The sequence below is a fragment of the Poecile atricapillus genome, chromosome Z (genome assembly GCF_030490865.1).
Source record: "Poecile atricapillus isolate bPoeAtr1 chromosome Z, bPoeAtr1.hap1, whole genome shotgun sequence".
NCBI classification, from domain to species: domain Eukaryota; kingdom Metazoa; phylum Chordata; class Aves; order Passeriformes; family Paridae; genus Poecile; species Poecile atricapillus.
The window spans coordinates 48,366,747-48,385,122 of record NC_081289.1 but is presented as its reverse complement, the minus strand read 5'-3'; the positions used below and the strand labels follow the sequence as shown (position 1 = coordinate 48,385,122).

Sequence of the window (18,376 nt, the reverse complement as noted above, 5' to 3'; positions counted from 1 at the left end):
GGTAGGATAGGTTACATCAGTTTTGATTTCTGATTTTATAACAGCATGATATCCTTTGAATTCAAATCTATATGAATCAGCTATGGATCATCATGAATAGATCTTTGGTAGAGAATAAATTATTTGTGGTTGCATTACCACAAGTAACACAATTCTCATTTGAACTGTTTGTAATCCTGTTTTGCTGCTGTATGAACAATCTGTTTCATAATCATGGATGTTTCCTGTAGATAGCCAAGGCATTCAGACCCAAATGTGTACCTTATGAAGTCAGAAAATAACCTTCTTTCTTTTTTTTTTCTACTCCAAGGAATCCAACCCAAACTGAATTTGCCTAAAAGAACTGATTAGCTGGGTCATCCTGCTCTGCCTTTGTCAGTTCATGACACCCTTAAGCCAAAAGTAGCTAACATTCACAACTTCTTGAGGACACTCTTGTCCTGCTCCTGTGTTTGACAGCCAGAGAACACAGCCCTGTTTGCCTCACAGAATAAACGCTGCCATTCCAGCTTGTGTCTCCGCATCACTCTGCCAGTCTTCCCCCGACAACGCAGACACAAGAGAGGATTATTCCACTCGATAGCTGACTTTTCTTGTCAGAACTAAATTATCAAAGTGAAGTTGTCAGAATAGTAGTTTGGCACCATCTTTAAAACTTCTCAGCATTATTTCAATGCAAGATTAAAAAGACTATCATGCAACACTTCAGTATTCACCATTTATAAGAATGTGACCCAGGACTGGCTATGAAAATACAGAAGCAATTCTGCAGAATAAAAGAATTATCAAAATATACTGTTAAGAATGCAAAACACGTTGGGATTTTCTTTTCATTCTACTAAGTTGTTTTTGTAGTTTCTTTTTTCTGTAGTAAATCTTTACAGAGTTGATAGATCACATTGTCTTTGGTTCTTCTTATCTGTACTGCAAAATATAAACTACTAATTTTTAAGCAAGAATTTAATTCCTTTTAATGAACTGTGCCTTTCCCAAGTAGTAACAAAACCATGGAAAGTAAAAAAAATCTCCACCCAGATAACCAGAAAGTGTATCACAGTGCCAGCATCAACAACATAGTAATTCATTTCAAGACTGGGAACACTAGGTATTTTTCTACTCAGAATTTATTTGTGTGAGAAAACAGAATCTAGGCTCTGATGAGAAAGCCTAGATTCATCTGATAACTGGATTTTTTTTTTTTACTTTTATGGGCTTCCACAGTGCCCCTGGGGACTCATACATTTGAGGTAGTGATTCTCCCACATATAGATTAAACACCTTGGCCAGACTACAGTTGTGCTAAAGTCAACCCTCTCTTTTAATGAGATACTGTAGTACCTGTTGGAAATCTAAGCACAGTGAATTGAAAAATCTATAGTTCAGAAGAAGACTCAAAACATAGAGTAAAACAAGGGCACAAAATGCTCAAACCACAACTTCCAAGAACACTGATGGATAAATTTACAAATTTCCCATTCCTGTCTGGCTCTAATACCAGTCTATCCCGATATCTATCTACCTTTACCCACCTTCTTCCTCTTCCTAACAGCCAGAGACCTGTTCTTCTCAGCTGGGCTGGGGCACAAGCTTTTCCCATTATAAAGAATAGCAATATTTGGTTCTTGTCCTTATCTGGTCTAACTATACAGAGAATAGAAATCATAGAATATGCAGTCATATCAGCATAAATTAACTTGATGTGTAACTATTCACTCTACAGCAGAATTTCTCACAATGTGATCAGTATTTAGTTTAAATCAATATTTCTTTGACTACAATATAAAGACTATTAAAACCCCACAATTGTATAGCTTTTCTACTGACATTTGAGACTGCTAGCCCTCAGAAAACTGAAATGTGATGAAACACAGTACAATGTAGACAGATTACATGTCACCAGATGAAAATGCCACAAAAGGTCCCTAGGAATGCAGATCCATTCTCACTTGAAGGAGCCTTGCTGATATTCCTTCCATTTTCCTCTGATTAGATTGCAGACACTGGAAGGAAATAAATAGCTACCTGCATATAACACCCACAAAACAGCAACCCAATGGCATTTGAGATAAAAATATGCAGATTTATTTTTACAGCAAAGGGAAATATTTGAATTTGAACCTAACGGGGTACTAAGGAATAGAATAATAATTGTTTCTCTGCCTATAAATTCCGTGCTAGAACAAATGAATGCCAAATGGAAGTGTACACCCTTAGCACCCACTTTTATTTAGAGTATGTATATATGTGTGTGTATGGGGTGTGCGTAGCTGTCCAGTTAACTGCTTTCACATCAGGAAATGCATGGAAAATCAAATCCCATGGTGTGAAGTGAAAAAACCTGAACTGCTGCTATGCTGCTGACACCTGTGATCCACAATGGAACTTTAAACTGAAGCAAGGGTTCAATGTCACAAGCACATTTTATTTTTTTAAAAATTATATTAAGCTGCTTGGCATTTTATGAATGTATATAAAGAGTTAACTTCAACAAAGTGCTAGTAAGAGCTGACAAAAGCTTTTTCTGACTTGGTGCTGCCTTCTCAAGATTTGTCACTGCACCCCAATCACACCAGAATGATGAACAATTCATGGTTCACTCTGAAAACATATTCAAGTTTAATTACATCAGGTTCCTTTTCAATTGTGTTTCAATTTGCTGGACCAGGTAGTAATACAATTTTACCACTTAGAAATCCAAAATCACAGACGGGGAAGTACTTTGGGACACAAAACATCTAAGATACTTTGATGTATCTTTGTCAGTCTTACAGGAATTCATTCTGATAAGACAGTGGTGATTGAAGTACTGTCAGGCTTGCACAACACAGAAACTTCCTGTATACGCTACAGAACTGCAGAGAAATCTATTTTTACAACAAAAACCAATTTTTCAGCTTCCTTATCCACAAAATAAGGGATGGTGGTAAAATATTAGTGTCTTTTGAACAGAGGGAATGCAACAAAACAACAAAAAGCTCTCAGCATTTATGCAGAAGTACTGTTTTCCTCAGGGTCTCTGTCTACGAGGTGAATGCTCCCCGTGAACACCGATTCCTCTTGAGCCGAGGTATTCTCCAGCTGCTTATTTGTGCAATATGGAATCTGGCCACAGAAATACATGTAAATCCATGGGTTGGCACAACTATTCAGATTGCCAAGGAGCATTATAATGGTGAATGCCGAACCTAGAACAAAACAGTTAAAGGAATAAGAGACTAAATAAAACACTCTTACGAATAAGTCACATTTTACAGTCTGCTGCATCTATTCATATATTAAAGCTAATCTAATAGTAGGAAATTGCCATTTCAATGCAATTTTCAGTTGCTGAAGCTATAAAACACACTATATTGTATGCATTCAGAGTTAAACAGTTTCATGCAGTTCTTTCTTATGTAGTTGCATTAATTTTAAAAGCAATTTCTAAGCTGTCAAACAAACAAGTACATATACCTATTTTGACATAAATGTATGTAAAATAAGACTCAAATTCACACTGACAGGAAGAATTCTTAAAACAAAGTTCAGAAACTACTGCTTATAATCCGGCAGGACTACTATATTTTTTCCTTTTTTTTTTATGTCTTTATTTAGAATAGGTGAATTTAAAGTCACATATAGAGTCTGTCTAACTTGTCTAACAAGCAGGCAATAGCATAAATTTGACAAGACTATTCTTGTTTACAGCATGGTGTTTGATAACTCTCAGGCTTGCTTTTTTTCTTTATAAGCAGCTGGTTGACAACTTTTGGTTATTTCATAGTGTACTACAGAGATTTCATGAATATGATTTCAATATTAAGAAAAAAAATCAGATGTCTTATAACATCACTGTTCCACACAGTAAATAAGAAATAATTTTATTACTTTGAATAGTCAATTGTTTCTTTTCACCTCAAGAAATACTGCTGCTATATCTAAAACCTCTAAAAATCTGAGGCTTTTCTGAAGCAAATTATACTTGTCACCATGCTGTTCATGAATCTTTAAATTGTTAATCCCTCAAGGCACACACACAAAATAGACACATGATGTTTTGACCACATAACACAGGAAGTTTCCTGTACCTAATCAAACACAGCAGATAATCAATCCAGGTATTTCTTTTTAATCCTCCTCAAATGACCACACGTAACCTTTACACAAAAGCAAAATGCAAGCATAAAGCACTCGGCAGCAGTGTGCTAGCCTGCTCTGCAGCTGTGTCTGAGGAGGGAGAGAGAGCATCTTACCTTCGGTCAGGATGCTGGGGAACCACACGGACCACAGCTGCGCAATGAAGAAAGGGGACCAGCAGAAAACATATGCAACAACTGTCACCACTGTCATTTTTACTGTCTTGATCATAGCCTTTGAAATACAGTTCACACTGCTTGCTCGGGATGGCAGGACTTGATTCTGATTTGTTGCTTCACATTCATTCTGTTTTTTCACATTTATGTTTCTTCTGATTATTTTGCAAATCTTGACCTGGCATGCGATAAGGATTGCTGAGGGAATGAAGAATATAACTACAAAAATCCAAGTCACATATGCCCTTGGGCCCCAAGGCTGAATAAATTCACCCCAACATTCAAAGACACCTGGAGATATTTCAGTCTTAGAAAAGATAAATACCTGTGGTAGGCTAAGAATCAGTGCTATGGACCAGCTGGTGCAAATGGGGATGTTCCAGAGAGCTCTCTTCTTTTGAAAAGTGACCATAGGGTAGCAAACAGCTTGATATCTGTCCACTGTCATGACCACTATCATATAAGTAGAGGCAAACATGCCCAGCAATTGTAGATACTTGATAATTCTGCACAAGAAATCTGGCCCTATGAAAACATCTGTAATATCCCATATGAGTTGAGGCAGCACTTGGAAAAAGGCTACCACTAAGTCAGCAATGCTGAGGTGAAGCATGAACACATACATCCTAGATAGCTTCTTTCTTCTTCGCCACAGCACCAGTATGAGAATGAAATTGCCCACAGACGCTGTCAGAAATATGACCCCCAGTACAGCAATCTCTACTTGAGCTAATTGCTCATCTCTTTCTGGTCTTCCAATAGGATCTGACTGATTTGTCAAACTCAGGAATCTGTAAGGAGGAGGACTCTCGGTCTGATGTGTGTTATCCTGCACAGGAAATGAAAAATTCTTCATAATGCACAGAAGCTACTCACAGTAGCTGCCACTTGCGACTCAGGTTGACAGCTGTGAAGCACTGGCTGGCAAACAAACCAGCCTGTGTTCGAGTTTCAGAATATCTTCAAGCAAATCTTCCTGCTCATGTGAACTAAAGCAGTGGTTCTTGGATCCTGACAAAATTCTGTCTCTTGCTGGCATGCAAAAAGGCTTTATATAGGCTCCCAGCAGACAGAGCCTTATGTAACTGCAGAGCCCTCGGGTAGGCTGCAGGGACAGCAGCCAATGGCAGAACGAGACACACAATTGGGGGAAATATATAAATAAAAGGCAAACTTCAGAGGCTCAACGTGATTCAATTACTCACTTCAGTCAAAACCCAAACTTGTAAATAGCTGTGGCCAGACTCAAATGACCTTACTCGGGAGAGTTCTTGCAAAATTTTTTCTACGCAAACCAAAAGAGCAAACTTCAGGAGAAGCAGGAGGAAGGTTTATACGTAGATAAAATTGGGTCCCTGAGCTCAAGCACATCATAACGTCAACCTCCAGGCTCCTGGGGCATGACCACATCCTAAATGAAGCACTGACAAAGAAATGCATTTTTCCATAACCCTTTTTTTTCCTTCTCCTCTTTTTTGGAGTCACCTGGTTCTCAAATAAAAAGAAAAAATATTTGTACTGCCCTAAAAATAATATTTTCATTTCAAGAAAGGGTCAAGTTAGAGGTTTTTTCTCAGCAAAATGAAAAATAGCACATGTGAAATAAATTACTTTTATTGGGACTTTGAGTCTACTGAGAATTTAATAAAAAAAAAAAAAAAAAAAAAGAAGTGAAAATTTAGTGGCAAATCCAACTGAGGAAAAGGTCTATATGATGAAACAATATCCAGAGGTCTCTATTCTACTATAGTTCTACAGCCTGCGAGGCAATTTTTCGGTATCTAAACGTTTTCATTTTTGTGGAATAAATCGTATCATGAACACAGGAAATTAATTTTTCTTCAACTTTCCAATATGAATTTTGCATAATGTTAGTGGCAGATAATAAGAATACAAAATTTAAACTGATTTTATTTTCTTTTTATCTCTAAGCCTACCCTCTTAATCACAAGAGAGATTTAATAGAATTGATTAATTTAATAGGAAAAATAACAGATATTTGTATGCAATTTTACTTGAAGCTAGCACACTCATATCCTTCTGGTTACAGTCAGGAGACTGGTAATTTGCAGTCTTTCTGAAGAGGAAGCCAGTAAGGCGAAAAGCAAAATCCATGCTGCATATATAGTACATAATACTGCACCTAAGCTGATTAATCACTGTGATCACAACTATATTATAAGACCAGGTCAGGAAGCTCATAGACAGGCTACCACTTCTTTGCCACTAAAGGTTTTCATGTACCAACAAACAGGTGAAGGGAAAAATTCATAAACAGGATGCTGAGGTAGACTACAAAAGTTTATAAAACCTACATCACCTCTTTTCTCTCCCTCTTTCCCCCTTATCTGCCACTGTGCAATGGATGTTAATAGCTCACGGAAGGGTAAGACTATGAGAACAGACAACAGGGAAGCTGAACAATTTCGGGAAACTTTTCCACTGACAGCAGCTGTATGTATCCCTAATCTAGACTTGGCTGAACACTGCTGCAGCTGCCTGAGTCTACAAAGGCTTTTCTCTAAGACTGTGTTGCAAAGAGTATGAAAAACAACAACTTAATCTAATATACCTGATATTATTTTTTTTCCTAAATTAAGGCCTATTTGTAGGAAGCTTGGATTCCTGAGGTTGTTTTCTTTTAGTTTTCCCCCTCAATTTGGAATCTATCTCAATTAGTGGGAAATAGGCATAACAAGACCATAAGGGAACAAATGCATTTGCCTTAACCCTCACTCTCCCTTCACCCAGCAACTTGCTGAAGAGTAATTGAATTGGCTACAAATAATAAATCCCTGGAAATGCTGCTGATGGCAAACACTGCACTGGAGAGCAGCTGGGCTGATCTCAGGTTCTGTCTTCTGATGAAGACTAAGTTTCAAGTGTGTGCTCCAAAATCATTTACTTTGACCATTTTCATTCCACAACTTAAAAAGCCAAGTGGAATCTTTAATTCTTCCAGCAAGCTATGGTGTAAACATGTACATCTTGGCAGAGCTAGGATTAAGTGGGTTAAAACAGGAACATGTTGTAGAGAATATAAATTCAGGGTCAGGCATGGAAGATAAACATATTCATAATTCATTATTATATTTCAATATCAAGAAATTATATGCAAAAATCTCAGTATATGCAACAGGAGTCAATTCTGGGATACTGCTGGAAGATTAACCAGAATATCATACCTATTTGTATGACTTTTTCACAATGCATAAGGTATGGGTAGATATATATTTCAGGAAAATGTGTTTTATCAGCTATACCTAGAAGGTCCAACAAGACCCCTAGGAACACACAACTCTTCCTCAGTCTACACATGCACACAGCACACAGTGTCTGGGCAACAGCCCAGGCGTCAGACCAGCATGTGGACACAGTCTAAAGGGCAAGCACTCTGTGAAACAAGTAGCCTTCACTATGTTTATAAAAAGGGTGGTGGCCCTCCCTGTACAAATTGTCCTAGTGATCTAAGACTCTATTCCATCTTGCATATAATCAGTTCAGTATATGTTAATGGTTTCATAACTTTATAATTGTGCCCTTTCAATCTTTTTCATCCATGCAAGCAGATAGTCAGGATAATGTTAAATTGAAATTTAATCCACTCTGGGAAGATAACTTGCTGAAAAAAGAAAATTAACAGATGAAAATATGTAAGTAGCCTTAGGTCTTATTTTATGCCAATATAATGTCGTCCTATTACCCATCTTTGCTTTATTCCAAACTGCATCTGTCCAAGTTAGAATCTTTTCCTAAATTATTGTAATTAAATTCTGCTGAACTTCTCAGTGGACTTTCATCTAATCTTTGTTAGTTAGCTAACAGGAGAGATCCAGCTCACAGATTAACACTCCAATTTAGCTATCTGCTCTGAATTTCAGAATCACACAGCTGCTCAGGGCAGACACAACACAGAATTCAGAGCACTTTACACAGAGTTTGTCCAGTCAGGTCTTGAAAACCATCAAGAGCTTAGAACTCCAAACCTCCCTGGGTAACTGGTTACAAATGCCTATTTTCATTGTAAAAAAGTTTTCCTTATGTGTCACCAGATCCTCCCCATCTCTCATACTTCTGGCACGACTTAAGTAAAAGCCCGGCTTGGACCTCTTGCCAGCATCCTCCTAGGCACTGCAGAGGCACTGTTAGTGCCTCTGAAGCTGTCTCTCCTCCAGGCTGAGCAAGATACATTGAGAGCATTATGGAAAATGTTGTATTCAAGCAGTTATTGATCTTGAACAGGACATGTTTGCTCTACTGAGCCTTGTACTTAAAGCCTTTGCTGACAGTGGTGAATATTTTGAATGATATGACATCCCAGCCTGTCAGGAGAAAATACATGTGATTGTTTGCTGCAGAAAAGAAAAGGCTCCACATTGTGGGAAGAAGGAGAAACCCTTCCACAGATGGCATCTATGCAGGGGAAGATCTGATGCTGTACACAAATGGAGTTCCCAGCATTGGAAGAGACCTAAGATTTCCTCACTATCCATATTTCTGGGGTTTACCCTACCTTAAGAAAACAGCTATTTTACCACCCTCTTTATTGTTGCACCCCCTGGTGCAGAGCACAAGCCCAGCTCACTCAGCCTCCCTCACTAGGCTAAATCTCCCAGCTCTCTGACCATCTTCACAGTGCTATGCTGAGTTCACTCATGCTCATCAACACCTTTCCTGTACAGGGGCTCCAGGACCACAGGAAATGTTCCATGTGTGGTGATTGGGGAGCGCTGAGCTGGTGGGCAATAAACACTTCCCCTGACCTATGAATTCCATGTGACCTGTGTGTGTCAAGTCCCACACAATCTTTGTCTTCCAAAAACTGCATTAATTGCAGTGCATTGAATTTTTTTTTGCCAAGACAGGTGAGGAATATATGCTGAAGCAGAAATATGTGCATTTTAGGGTTAAATGCCTTTGACCACTTTCTAAAACCCAGAAACCATTTAATTTTTGATAGACATTACTTATTCAATGCAACTTATGAAGGAATAGGTCTGCAGTCTTTTACTTTGGAATGGATAAGCAAGTTCTAAAACATTCCTATTTAAAAAAAGACCAAGTAGAAAATATTGCTGTCTGCTTTTGATGTCAGAAATCCAGGTGAGATTCTGTAGATGTGAAGAGCTAGCAGATTATTGTTACTGTACTTGCCAAGTCTTGAAAACCAACTAAGTATGAAAACCAAAATTTTGCATGATTTGCTACATCTTTAGAGGATTTTAGAGAAATCAAAAATTATTTCCTTAGTGCTGATATGACTCTATTTACTTTCAAATATTACATTACACTGCATTTACATTAAAATGTAAAAACATCTTCCACAGGCCTTACAGGGAGGAAAGGATTAGAATGTGCAGTAAAAGATTCAGTTACCAAGAAGAGAGTAGAAACACTTTTTAATATTTTTTTATATAAAATACTTACTTAGTAATATATTCTAGGGCAGAAAAAAGGAGTCAACATAGCATTGCATTGAATTTTCCCTACTGATAAAGACTATGTTTGAGGAGATGTATTAAGTAATGCAAATACATATCAGTAGCATGAAACTTCTTCTGAAAGTAGTGCAATGGTTAGCAAATGGATTCTTTCCTACGGGAAATTAGTCAAAGCTAAACATGATTACTGTTCAATACTTAGCCTGTAGCACAGATGCATTTACAGCAAAGTAGGTCCATATTTATCACTAATGTAATTAGTGCTTATTTCCAGAACATGATGGATAAACTACTTTGCCATAAATCTTTTTTACTGTACTAAAATTATGTACACCCTAACAATGCTGTACAATCTCCTGCAGTCCTGGATTCTTAAAAAAAACCCAAACCATTAATACAGTAGTTATATTAATATATAAGGTTCTTTGGACCAGATTTAGAAGTGCACTTCAATCTATATAGTTAAAAAATTACATCTAAAGGCAATGTGCCAACAGAAGACAAATACATTACAGACACTGTTACAGACAGTATATAAGGAATCATGCAATGTAGGCAGCTACCAATGCCATTGTCACCACACAAGGAGACACAAAATGACAAATAGCATCAATAACTTTATTCCTCAGAAAGAGTTAAGCTTTGATTCAGACAAAAACACTTCTGGGCAGGAAGGAGAGCTCTTAGTGAAGCCAAAAGAATATCAGAAAATGTCAGGACAACCCAAAATCTCATCCTTTTCCAGTCAAGATGAACGAGAAACCACCCTTAACTTTTCAAATTAACATTATAATGAACACAGGACAGTATTTTGCTGCTATTCCTGCTAGCCCTGTTTATACACCACAAGGGAATTGTGCACATCTGTGTTTGGTGTACATGTGTTATGTGTGTGTAAATACTGCTCTCCTGCACACACATGACCTGGATGTCTTTCACTTTATAAGAAACTACACTCATTTCTCAAATGAGGAAATTAACTGTGCATTTAAAGGAAGAGGGTATTACTTTAGTAATATCTTAAAGCCTTACTTTAAAGGCTACATCAAAACAAATATAGGTCTATACAGCTTTAGAATGCAGGACTGCAACATATCAAACAACTATATTTACTGTTAGGCAATATTTTGGAACAAGACCTTTCTAAATTGAGTGCATCCTCCAGAAGGAATTAGCCACAGGCATTAAAGCCAGAGGAAGAAAAAAATGTGTATGGGCCCCCTGTGACTTGTAACTAGGCACATCCCAGATACTCACCACAAAACAGTACCACCAACTACGTAGAGTACTACGTGCCTCTTTTTAATCCCTAGGGAGATTATGTCTGAAACAATAACTTTTAACCTGTTTCAGTAAGAACTTTATTATTCGCTATTGCCATTCTTTAGTTAAGACCTTATTCTTTAGTTAAGTTTCTGAATTTACCGCTGTTAGTGACAGCAGTGAGTGAGGGTACTACTGGGTCCAAAGCCTGGAATCAGTTTGCTTAATTCATGTACCTATTATGGTGCTAGAATTATCTTACACAACTTGTAAGTCCTTCTCTAAGTAATGCTTCTTTCCTATTGCTGCTGTAAAATTTCATGCAACTTTAATAAAATGTTTACCCATAGAGTGCAAAGCTTTTACTCTTTCTTGTACAACTTCCATCAGGCTATTTTAAGACAGAAATAAATCATTATAAATCATACATAGGCTTCTGCCAAAAATTGTCTTTTTCATTGGCAGTATTCCAGACAGTCTGGGTTCTCTATTAGGATGCTAAATGGCCTGATAGCTCACCTGCCACCAGGGTCGTGGAAAACAACTGACAGATAAGAAGCTTCACAAGGCTGGTCAGAGCCAAGAAAAATGGAGAAATAATGTATAACTTTAGGAGAAGGAACTATGATGAACCGGTTCTGATGAAGAATTACAAAGCAATTTTTCCACAGATAAACAGAGATTTTTAATAAAGACAACAATGCTAAGATGGTACCTAGTACAATACTTAGAGATTCAGAGCAAAGATCAGCCAAATGTCAATAATTTAATTAAAAGACAATGTAAATAAAAACAAGTCCGTTTCTCCAGCAATACTAAGTAAGTAGTTGGAAACACTGTGGACAGTGAATTAACTCCAGCGGACCTAAAGAAACAGTGCATTTTGATCTCCTTCCATTTGCACCAAAAGCCTTGGGTGACACTTGTACAACCACACTCTCAAACAGATGCTGCAGTAACAAAATTCATAACTATCGCTTCTTGAGTGCTGAAAGGTAACAGAATGACTCATATGATAATCACAGGGGGCTGAAGAGGAATTTATAATATGACCTCTAACACGAGTCTGAATTTTAAATTCTAAGTAATCAACTACATTATTAATATCTAGTATACAATTATTTGATTGGTATACTCCTGTTTTGGCAGATGGATTTCTAGAATGCACAAAAGGGCAGAGATCATTGACTGTGAGCAGTGCAGAGACAGGAAATCAAAGACAGATGTGTAAAGGACTTCAGGTACCAATTCCCTGAGCAGAATCCCTTATTTAGGGATGCAAGCACCTTTATGTTGTGTGGGAAGCATGAAAATGCTTGGATTTAGCAAAGCAGAAAGACGAATGGAGCAGGACATCACTAAATTCCAGGTCCTGATGGTAATCTAGAGTCTTAACTCTGCACAAGAGCCAGGTACCTTTATTCATTCAAAATGCAGAGCCTATAACTCATTTAATGATGCTTACAAGCATTCCTTCAAGAAACAGGCTGAAAATTGTCTAGTGCTTTCAAATGGGGAGAGGAAATGGAGGTTCCTGGGTGAAGAGAGGAGGAACAGCAGGAACAGGAAGGAAGAGGAACAGGAATGAAGCCATTGACAGTATCTAGGGAAGGATTATTTTCAATGGAATACTTAAACAGGTGTTGCAAAAAAAATGGTGTCAGTGCTATTTTCAGCCTGAGAAGGTTTAAATATACATTTCTGATTTCTTAGGAGAATTTCCTGTTCACCAACTTATTGGCAAAGCAGAATGGAAAATGCTTTCTCCTTTTGGTGAAACTAGGTGACTACGAACATAAGAATTCACGAAACCAAAAAGAAGCTCTTGAAAAAAAAGGCCATGTATCTTTGTGGGTAAAGCACTCCTGTGAGAAGGGGAGTGCTGCAGTCTGGTATTTGCTCCTATATATACATTTTATACCAAAAGCTAATGAAGAGTAATGAGAATAATCTGAGAAACCAAATCCAGAAGCTATGGACATCTCTGTGGCTGACCTTCTAACTGTGAAACAGACAAGTCATACTTACTTTTGCACCTACCCTTCCATTCCAGTCCATTTACCTTTCTCATTTGGAAGAACTCCATCAGGGAAAATACCATGGGAATAACTTGGGTCTTTTTTGATTTCAGTCCATAAAGTTGCCAGCACTGGAAATAGCTAGCCTGGCTTTCTATCTCTGCAGCCACAGTACAAGCAATGAGAAAGAAAGACAAGGTGGGATTTGTTATGTTTCTAGTACTGTGTATGCACATCATGATTAACTAGAACTGACATTTTAAAGTGAGATTCAGAATCTTGGGGATTCTGACCCTACTTTTCAGAAGGATATATCTGGGAGAGGGGGTGGATAACAACTCAAAATATTCACTGGCTTCTAGGAGAACTGATTACATAATATTTGGCACACTAATTTATAATATTTTATGAAGAGAGTTGCCCCCTTAGTAAACATGTTACTTACACATTATTGTCTAAGATTCAATGACAATAAGGAGCAAAGCAGCCCCATTACATTGGGTAACTGATGCAAGGCAAAGATACTTAGCAGCTGCAACGTCTTACATCATCTGATCTTTGATTTACAGAAGACAATTTCAAAACGATGTGACTACCTGGTAAGAACAGTTTTTTTTGAAAGTTTCTCTTTTATTTGAGCTGCTTAACCCTTTTAAAGGCTCCTAGAATTTTTAGCTCTTTGACAAGAGCAAAATATAGAGGGAAGTAACAGATAAAAAAGCAATATGAAAACAATGTAGGAAAAGTTCCACTTGATTATTTTAAGTGTTTGTGCCAAAAAACACATCTGAATGAAAGGTTGCAGAAATTTTTCATGCTGTCATAAGTATGTGCTCAATCTCCTTAATTCTTATTACTTTGAGAGTTTTCAGTGAATGTTCATTCAAGTTGTAAATTCAATATTCCATCCCTGAAAACAAGGGAATGTTTTCTCATTTTTGTCTGCCATCTAGTGTTAAGAGGCAGAATACTTGTGTTTGCAAAGCCTAAAATATTTGCTAGCACTACACAGCTTCTGTCCATGTCATATTATGCTGATGAAAATACAAAACAATTTTCCCTAAAGTTTGACTGAAAAAGTTAGATTTAAGCAATTACCTCAGACAACATTATTAGCAGAACACTTCTCTACTAACATACATTAATTTGTCATAGTGCTTTGAAATATTCGGGGTTTTTTTAAAATTTGTTTAAGTCTTTTAGGTGATTGATTTGTATTTTCAGAATAACATCTATAATCAATTTTGTAAGTAAAAAAAAATTCAGGGTATACATAAAAGTGCTATTCATTCATCAAGCATGCAGTGACAGTATGTGCAAAACTATTTTCTCAAAATAAATCTTCCATATTTCGTAGCTCAAGAGTGAGATTACTAGACTGACAAATTTTGGAACCATTATTTCTGCTAAATATCCAATTTTTATCAAACTGCCTCATAACCCATTATGACTTTCTCTCCAAGCAACAGTCCAAGACAAACATACAAATATAAATGTTAGAAATAATTAATGGCATTGAAAAGTATGCATTCATATAAATGAATACAGTTAACTCACCTGAACTATTGACAGCACAATTCTTTGGCTACAATGTGACAAAAATCACACATACACCAAAGAACGCTCTTTCTTTAAAACAGAAATATTCACCTCAATTTATGTGTAACTTGATTTACAAGTTTTCATCCTACCTACAAAAATATGCGTTAACAGGTATAATGAGAAAAAGCTTTGAAAGCCTTTGATTTTTTGAATTTAGTAACAGACATAGGATGCATTAAAATCAAACTACTCTCAGTGTTGTCCTAAAGAGAAAACAATCGTGTTTCAAGGGACCACTCTGAAAGAGCTTGAGTGCTGTGTATGCAACCTAATAAAGATCAACAAAAAAACATCAATAATAGCAGGTTTCTCCCTTGATACTTCCCATGGAAAGTACTGAAATGGAAGTATTTTTAAATAGTTAATATACATCCTATTAAATTTTAAATATATCTCAAAATTATTTAAAAGAGATGATAACTATATTATGTGAAAACAACTACAAACAGACTTGGCCATTGTCTGAATACCATATGTGGATTCATCTCTCTTATCTAAAAGGTAGTATTTAGTCAAACAGAATGACCTCATCTGACTACTAAGAGAGCTTATAAAATTAGTCTATGTTTTAAATAAATTTGAGACAATTTCTTCTTAATGTCATTAGTACAGTAAAGAGAATACTAAATTGGCAAAATGTTTGAGAAGGTGCAGAATTTGTGCCTGGGAATACATACTTTCCTGTCCAGTGTTTTTCAGTTCTTTTGTATTGTTTCATGGTTGCTTTGAGAAGCTGCTGAATCATGCACCTCTGAACATGTCAGATCAGACAGGTCTGCTCTTCCTTGTGGACAGCGATGTGGCAAGAACACATGGGTCTCTGATTAGACCAGAAATGTGAAATTCTCGAATCTTTTCCTTAACAAAGAACGAATAATATGAATAAATACAGCATTGTACATATCCCAGTGGTGAGACGAATGTCTGAGCAGGCACAGGAGAGAATTTTACAACGAGATTATGGGATAAAGTGTGACTGTTTAGGAAGGAATCTTGTGCAGCTAAAAGGGATCAGTTGCCTCCTACTTCCAGCACCTTATTTGCCAGTCAAAGAGAGGCAGGATGTGCCGTGGCTTATCATGTGCAAACTTCCTTCTTACTGAAGTTGTAGGTCTTGTTGCCTTAGCTTTTGTTGTTGTAAGAAAGTAAGCTACCCTGCTTGAAGCCAGCTCAGACTGTGGCTTCAGATGGGCCACTGCTTCTTAAGTCATCTGATGAGATCCAACTCAGTTCAGCACACTAAGTAACACACTAGAGCCCTGGGGCTTACAGAAGAACAAACACACCCAGGGAAGCTGCTTAAGCTAACGCTGCTATACATTCTAAACTATCTGTACCATGTTGTTCTTATAACAGTATTCAAGCTTTTGCATGAAGTAACTCATACATCAAGAAGCAGCGAAACCTCCCTGCTTAGCTGCATCTGGCATTTAGGGCAGACCCCACTACTGTTTGAAACATTTGGTTTTAAAATGAGCTTAAGCATGTAAAATGAAATACTTTGATAAATTTAAGACTAGTATATAAATCTATATATTAATATATAATATTATATAATATATAAATTTATATAAATAAAAAAATATGAGTATACCACCACTGGATAATACAACTGGATGTGTAGTACTCCACACACAAGGCAGGCAGACCTTACCTGCCGAACAGGACAGAAAGCAGCAACTCTGGAAACATTTTGTAAGCAACAGATGAGCATCTAGGTATGAGCTGCCACTGTAGTGTGCAAAAGGATCCTAAAAATATGTGGCTCGTGAGTTGTTTGTGGCCACTGAGTACTTCACCAAGGAAGTGACATGTCTTGAGCGTAAAATTGGCATTGCATTGGTTTAAAGTGACAAGGTTTTGGTGGGGAACAGTTGGGAGTGGGCCTACAGGGGTCCTACAAAAAAAACATCAGAAACCTCCCCTATGCTCCAAGATGAACCAGTCACTGGCCAAAGCTGAGCCCATTGGCAATGGTGGTAGTTCCCCCATGAAAATATATTAAGAAAGCGTAAAAGTTTCTGCACAACAGCAGCTGGGAGAGTGGGGTGAGAATATGTGAGAGGAACAACTTTGAAGGCATTGAGGTCAGTGAAGAAGGAGGGGGAGGAGGTGCTCCAGGTTGTCGGAGCAGAGATTCCCCTGGAGGTCCTGGCAGATCCCATGCCAGAGCAGGCAGGTGCCTGAAGGAGGCTGTGACCCCATGGGAAACCTGCACCGGGGCAGGCTCTTGGCAGGATCTGTGGCCCCATGGAGAGAGAAGTCCATGCAGAAGCAGGTTTGCTATCAGGACCTGTGCCCCTGCAGGAGACCCACACCAGAGCAGTCTGTTCCAGAAGGACTGACCCTGAGGAAGGGACCCTCACTGGAGCAGTTTGTGAAAACTGAAGCCCATGGGAAGGACTAACACTGGAGAAACTTGTGGAAGACTGCCTCCTGTGGGAGGTACCCCACACTGGAGCAGGGGAAGGGCTGAGAAGTCCTCCCACTGAGGAAGAAGGGGTGGCAGAGACAGTATGTGTTGAAGTGACTGCAGGTGCCATTGCTTATCCCCCTGCTCTGCTGTATGGGGATCAGGGAGAGAATCTGGGAGTGAAGTTGAGCCTGGAAAGAAGGAAGTGGTGGGAGGAAAGTTCTAAGACTTTGTTGTGAGGTGCCTCAGGGAGGCAGAGTTTGTCTCAGACAGGCATTGTTAAAGTAGAGGCATGGTGGTAAGGTGGTTGTGTGAATTTTGACACCCTGTGTTGGGGGGTGGGTATATGAGCCTTGGATGAAGTTACCCCACCCCAAACCCCTTGTGAAGGGCAGCCCAGGAGTTCTGATTGGGTTTGAATCCCTGGGGGTTTCTCTCTTGTTCTGTTTCTAGTGGTCCCTGACCCTGAACTCCACCCTCAAAGGTGGAGACCCTCAAGAATTCTGTCCCTCAAAAACCCCTGCTGTGCCTCTGTTGGGGGCTCTCTGTTCTGGACCTGAGTTTGTTCCCATGCTGAATAAATGGTTTCATGAGCAGAAGCCCATCTCGTTGGTGTTCCATGCTGGTCCCCAGAACTCTGTGTCTTCTCTGGACATGATCCTGAGGTTGTGGACTACTACAAGACTTGATTTTATTTCTCATTACACTACTCTGATTTGATTGGTAATAAATTCAACTAATTTCCCCATGCTGAGTCTGTTCTGCCCTTGATGGTAAACGGTGAGTGATCTCTCTCTGTCTTTATCTCAATTCACAAACCCTTTGTTCTATTTTCTCTCCCAAACCAGTTGAGGAAGGTAGTGACAGAGTGACTTTGCTGGGCACCTGGTATCCAGAAAGGGATGTCCTGCTCTGGGTGACGTGGAGAATTTAACCAGTTCAATTTATAAAAAATACATGATAAAAATTACAATATGTAAGGAATATAAATTTTTCTTTGGTGAATAAAATGCAAGGTAAGAAAATTGATTTTACTTCTTTATTTGTGAGGAAGAACAGAAGCAGACAACTGGGATCTGAAACTATGAGTGTGATGCAACTTTCTAAACCCTTAGGTAAGGTATCCATTGTTCCACCTGATCACACAGCGCATCCATCCTCTCTTGCCACTGTCACTTGAAGTTTTGGCAACAAGACTGGGTTTCAGGCAGGCCATGCAGTCAGGAATCTCAGGGCCTGCTGCTGCTCTGAAGCCCGGCTGGGGAAGACCAAGGTGCCCCCTAACCCTGTTAAACCCATGAAAAACATGTTTGTTATCGTTCCCATTAAGCAGGAGATGGGGGGGGG

General features: G+C 38.4%; 1 protein-coding gene across 2 annotated transcripts; it reads right to left on the bottom strand.

Moving 5' to 3' along the window:
* Positions 1–2,718: 2,718 nt before the first annotated feature.
* On the bottom strand, positions 2,719–5,263 carry LOC131572950 (arg8-vasotocin receptor-like). Of its 2 annotated transcripts, XM_058826404.1 has the most exons (3): positions 4,618–5,263; positions 4,233–4,470; positions 2,719–3,185 (listed from the first exon to the last, which is right to left on the bottom strand). In XM_058826404.1, exons 1-3 carry the CDS (start codon positions 5,146–5,148, stop codon positions 2,986–2,988), a joined length of 969 nt encoding a protein of 322 aa, XP_058682387.1. In that variant the 5' UTR covers positions 5,149–5,263; the 3' UTR covers positions 2,719–2,985. The 2 variants fall into 2 exon arrangements, with proteins under 2 accessions (XP_058682387.1, XP_058682386.1); XM_058826403.1 differs by having other exon boundaries at positions 4,233–5,263.
* Positions 5,264–18,376: the final 13,113 nt, after the last annotated feature.

Excerpts from the sequence above, each read along its gene's own strand:
- LOC131572950 (XM_058826403.1), bottom strand. The coding sequence starts at position 5,148 with ATGAAGAATTTTTCATTTCCTGTGCAGGATAACACACATCAGACCGAG. Across the intron at positions 3,186-4,232 it reads CCCCAGCATCCTGACCGAAG|GTTCGGCATTCACCATTATA; the intron begins GTAAGATGCTCT and ends GTTTTGTTCTAG.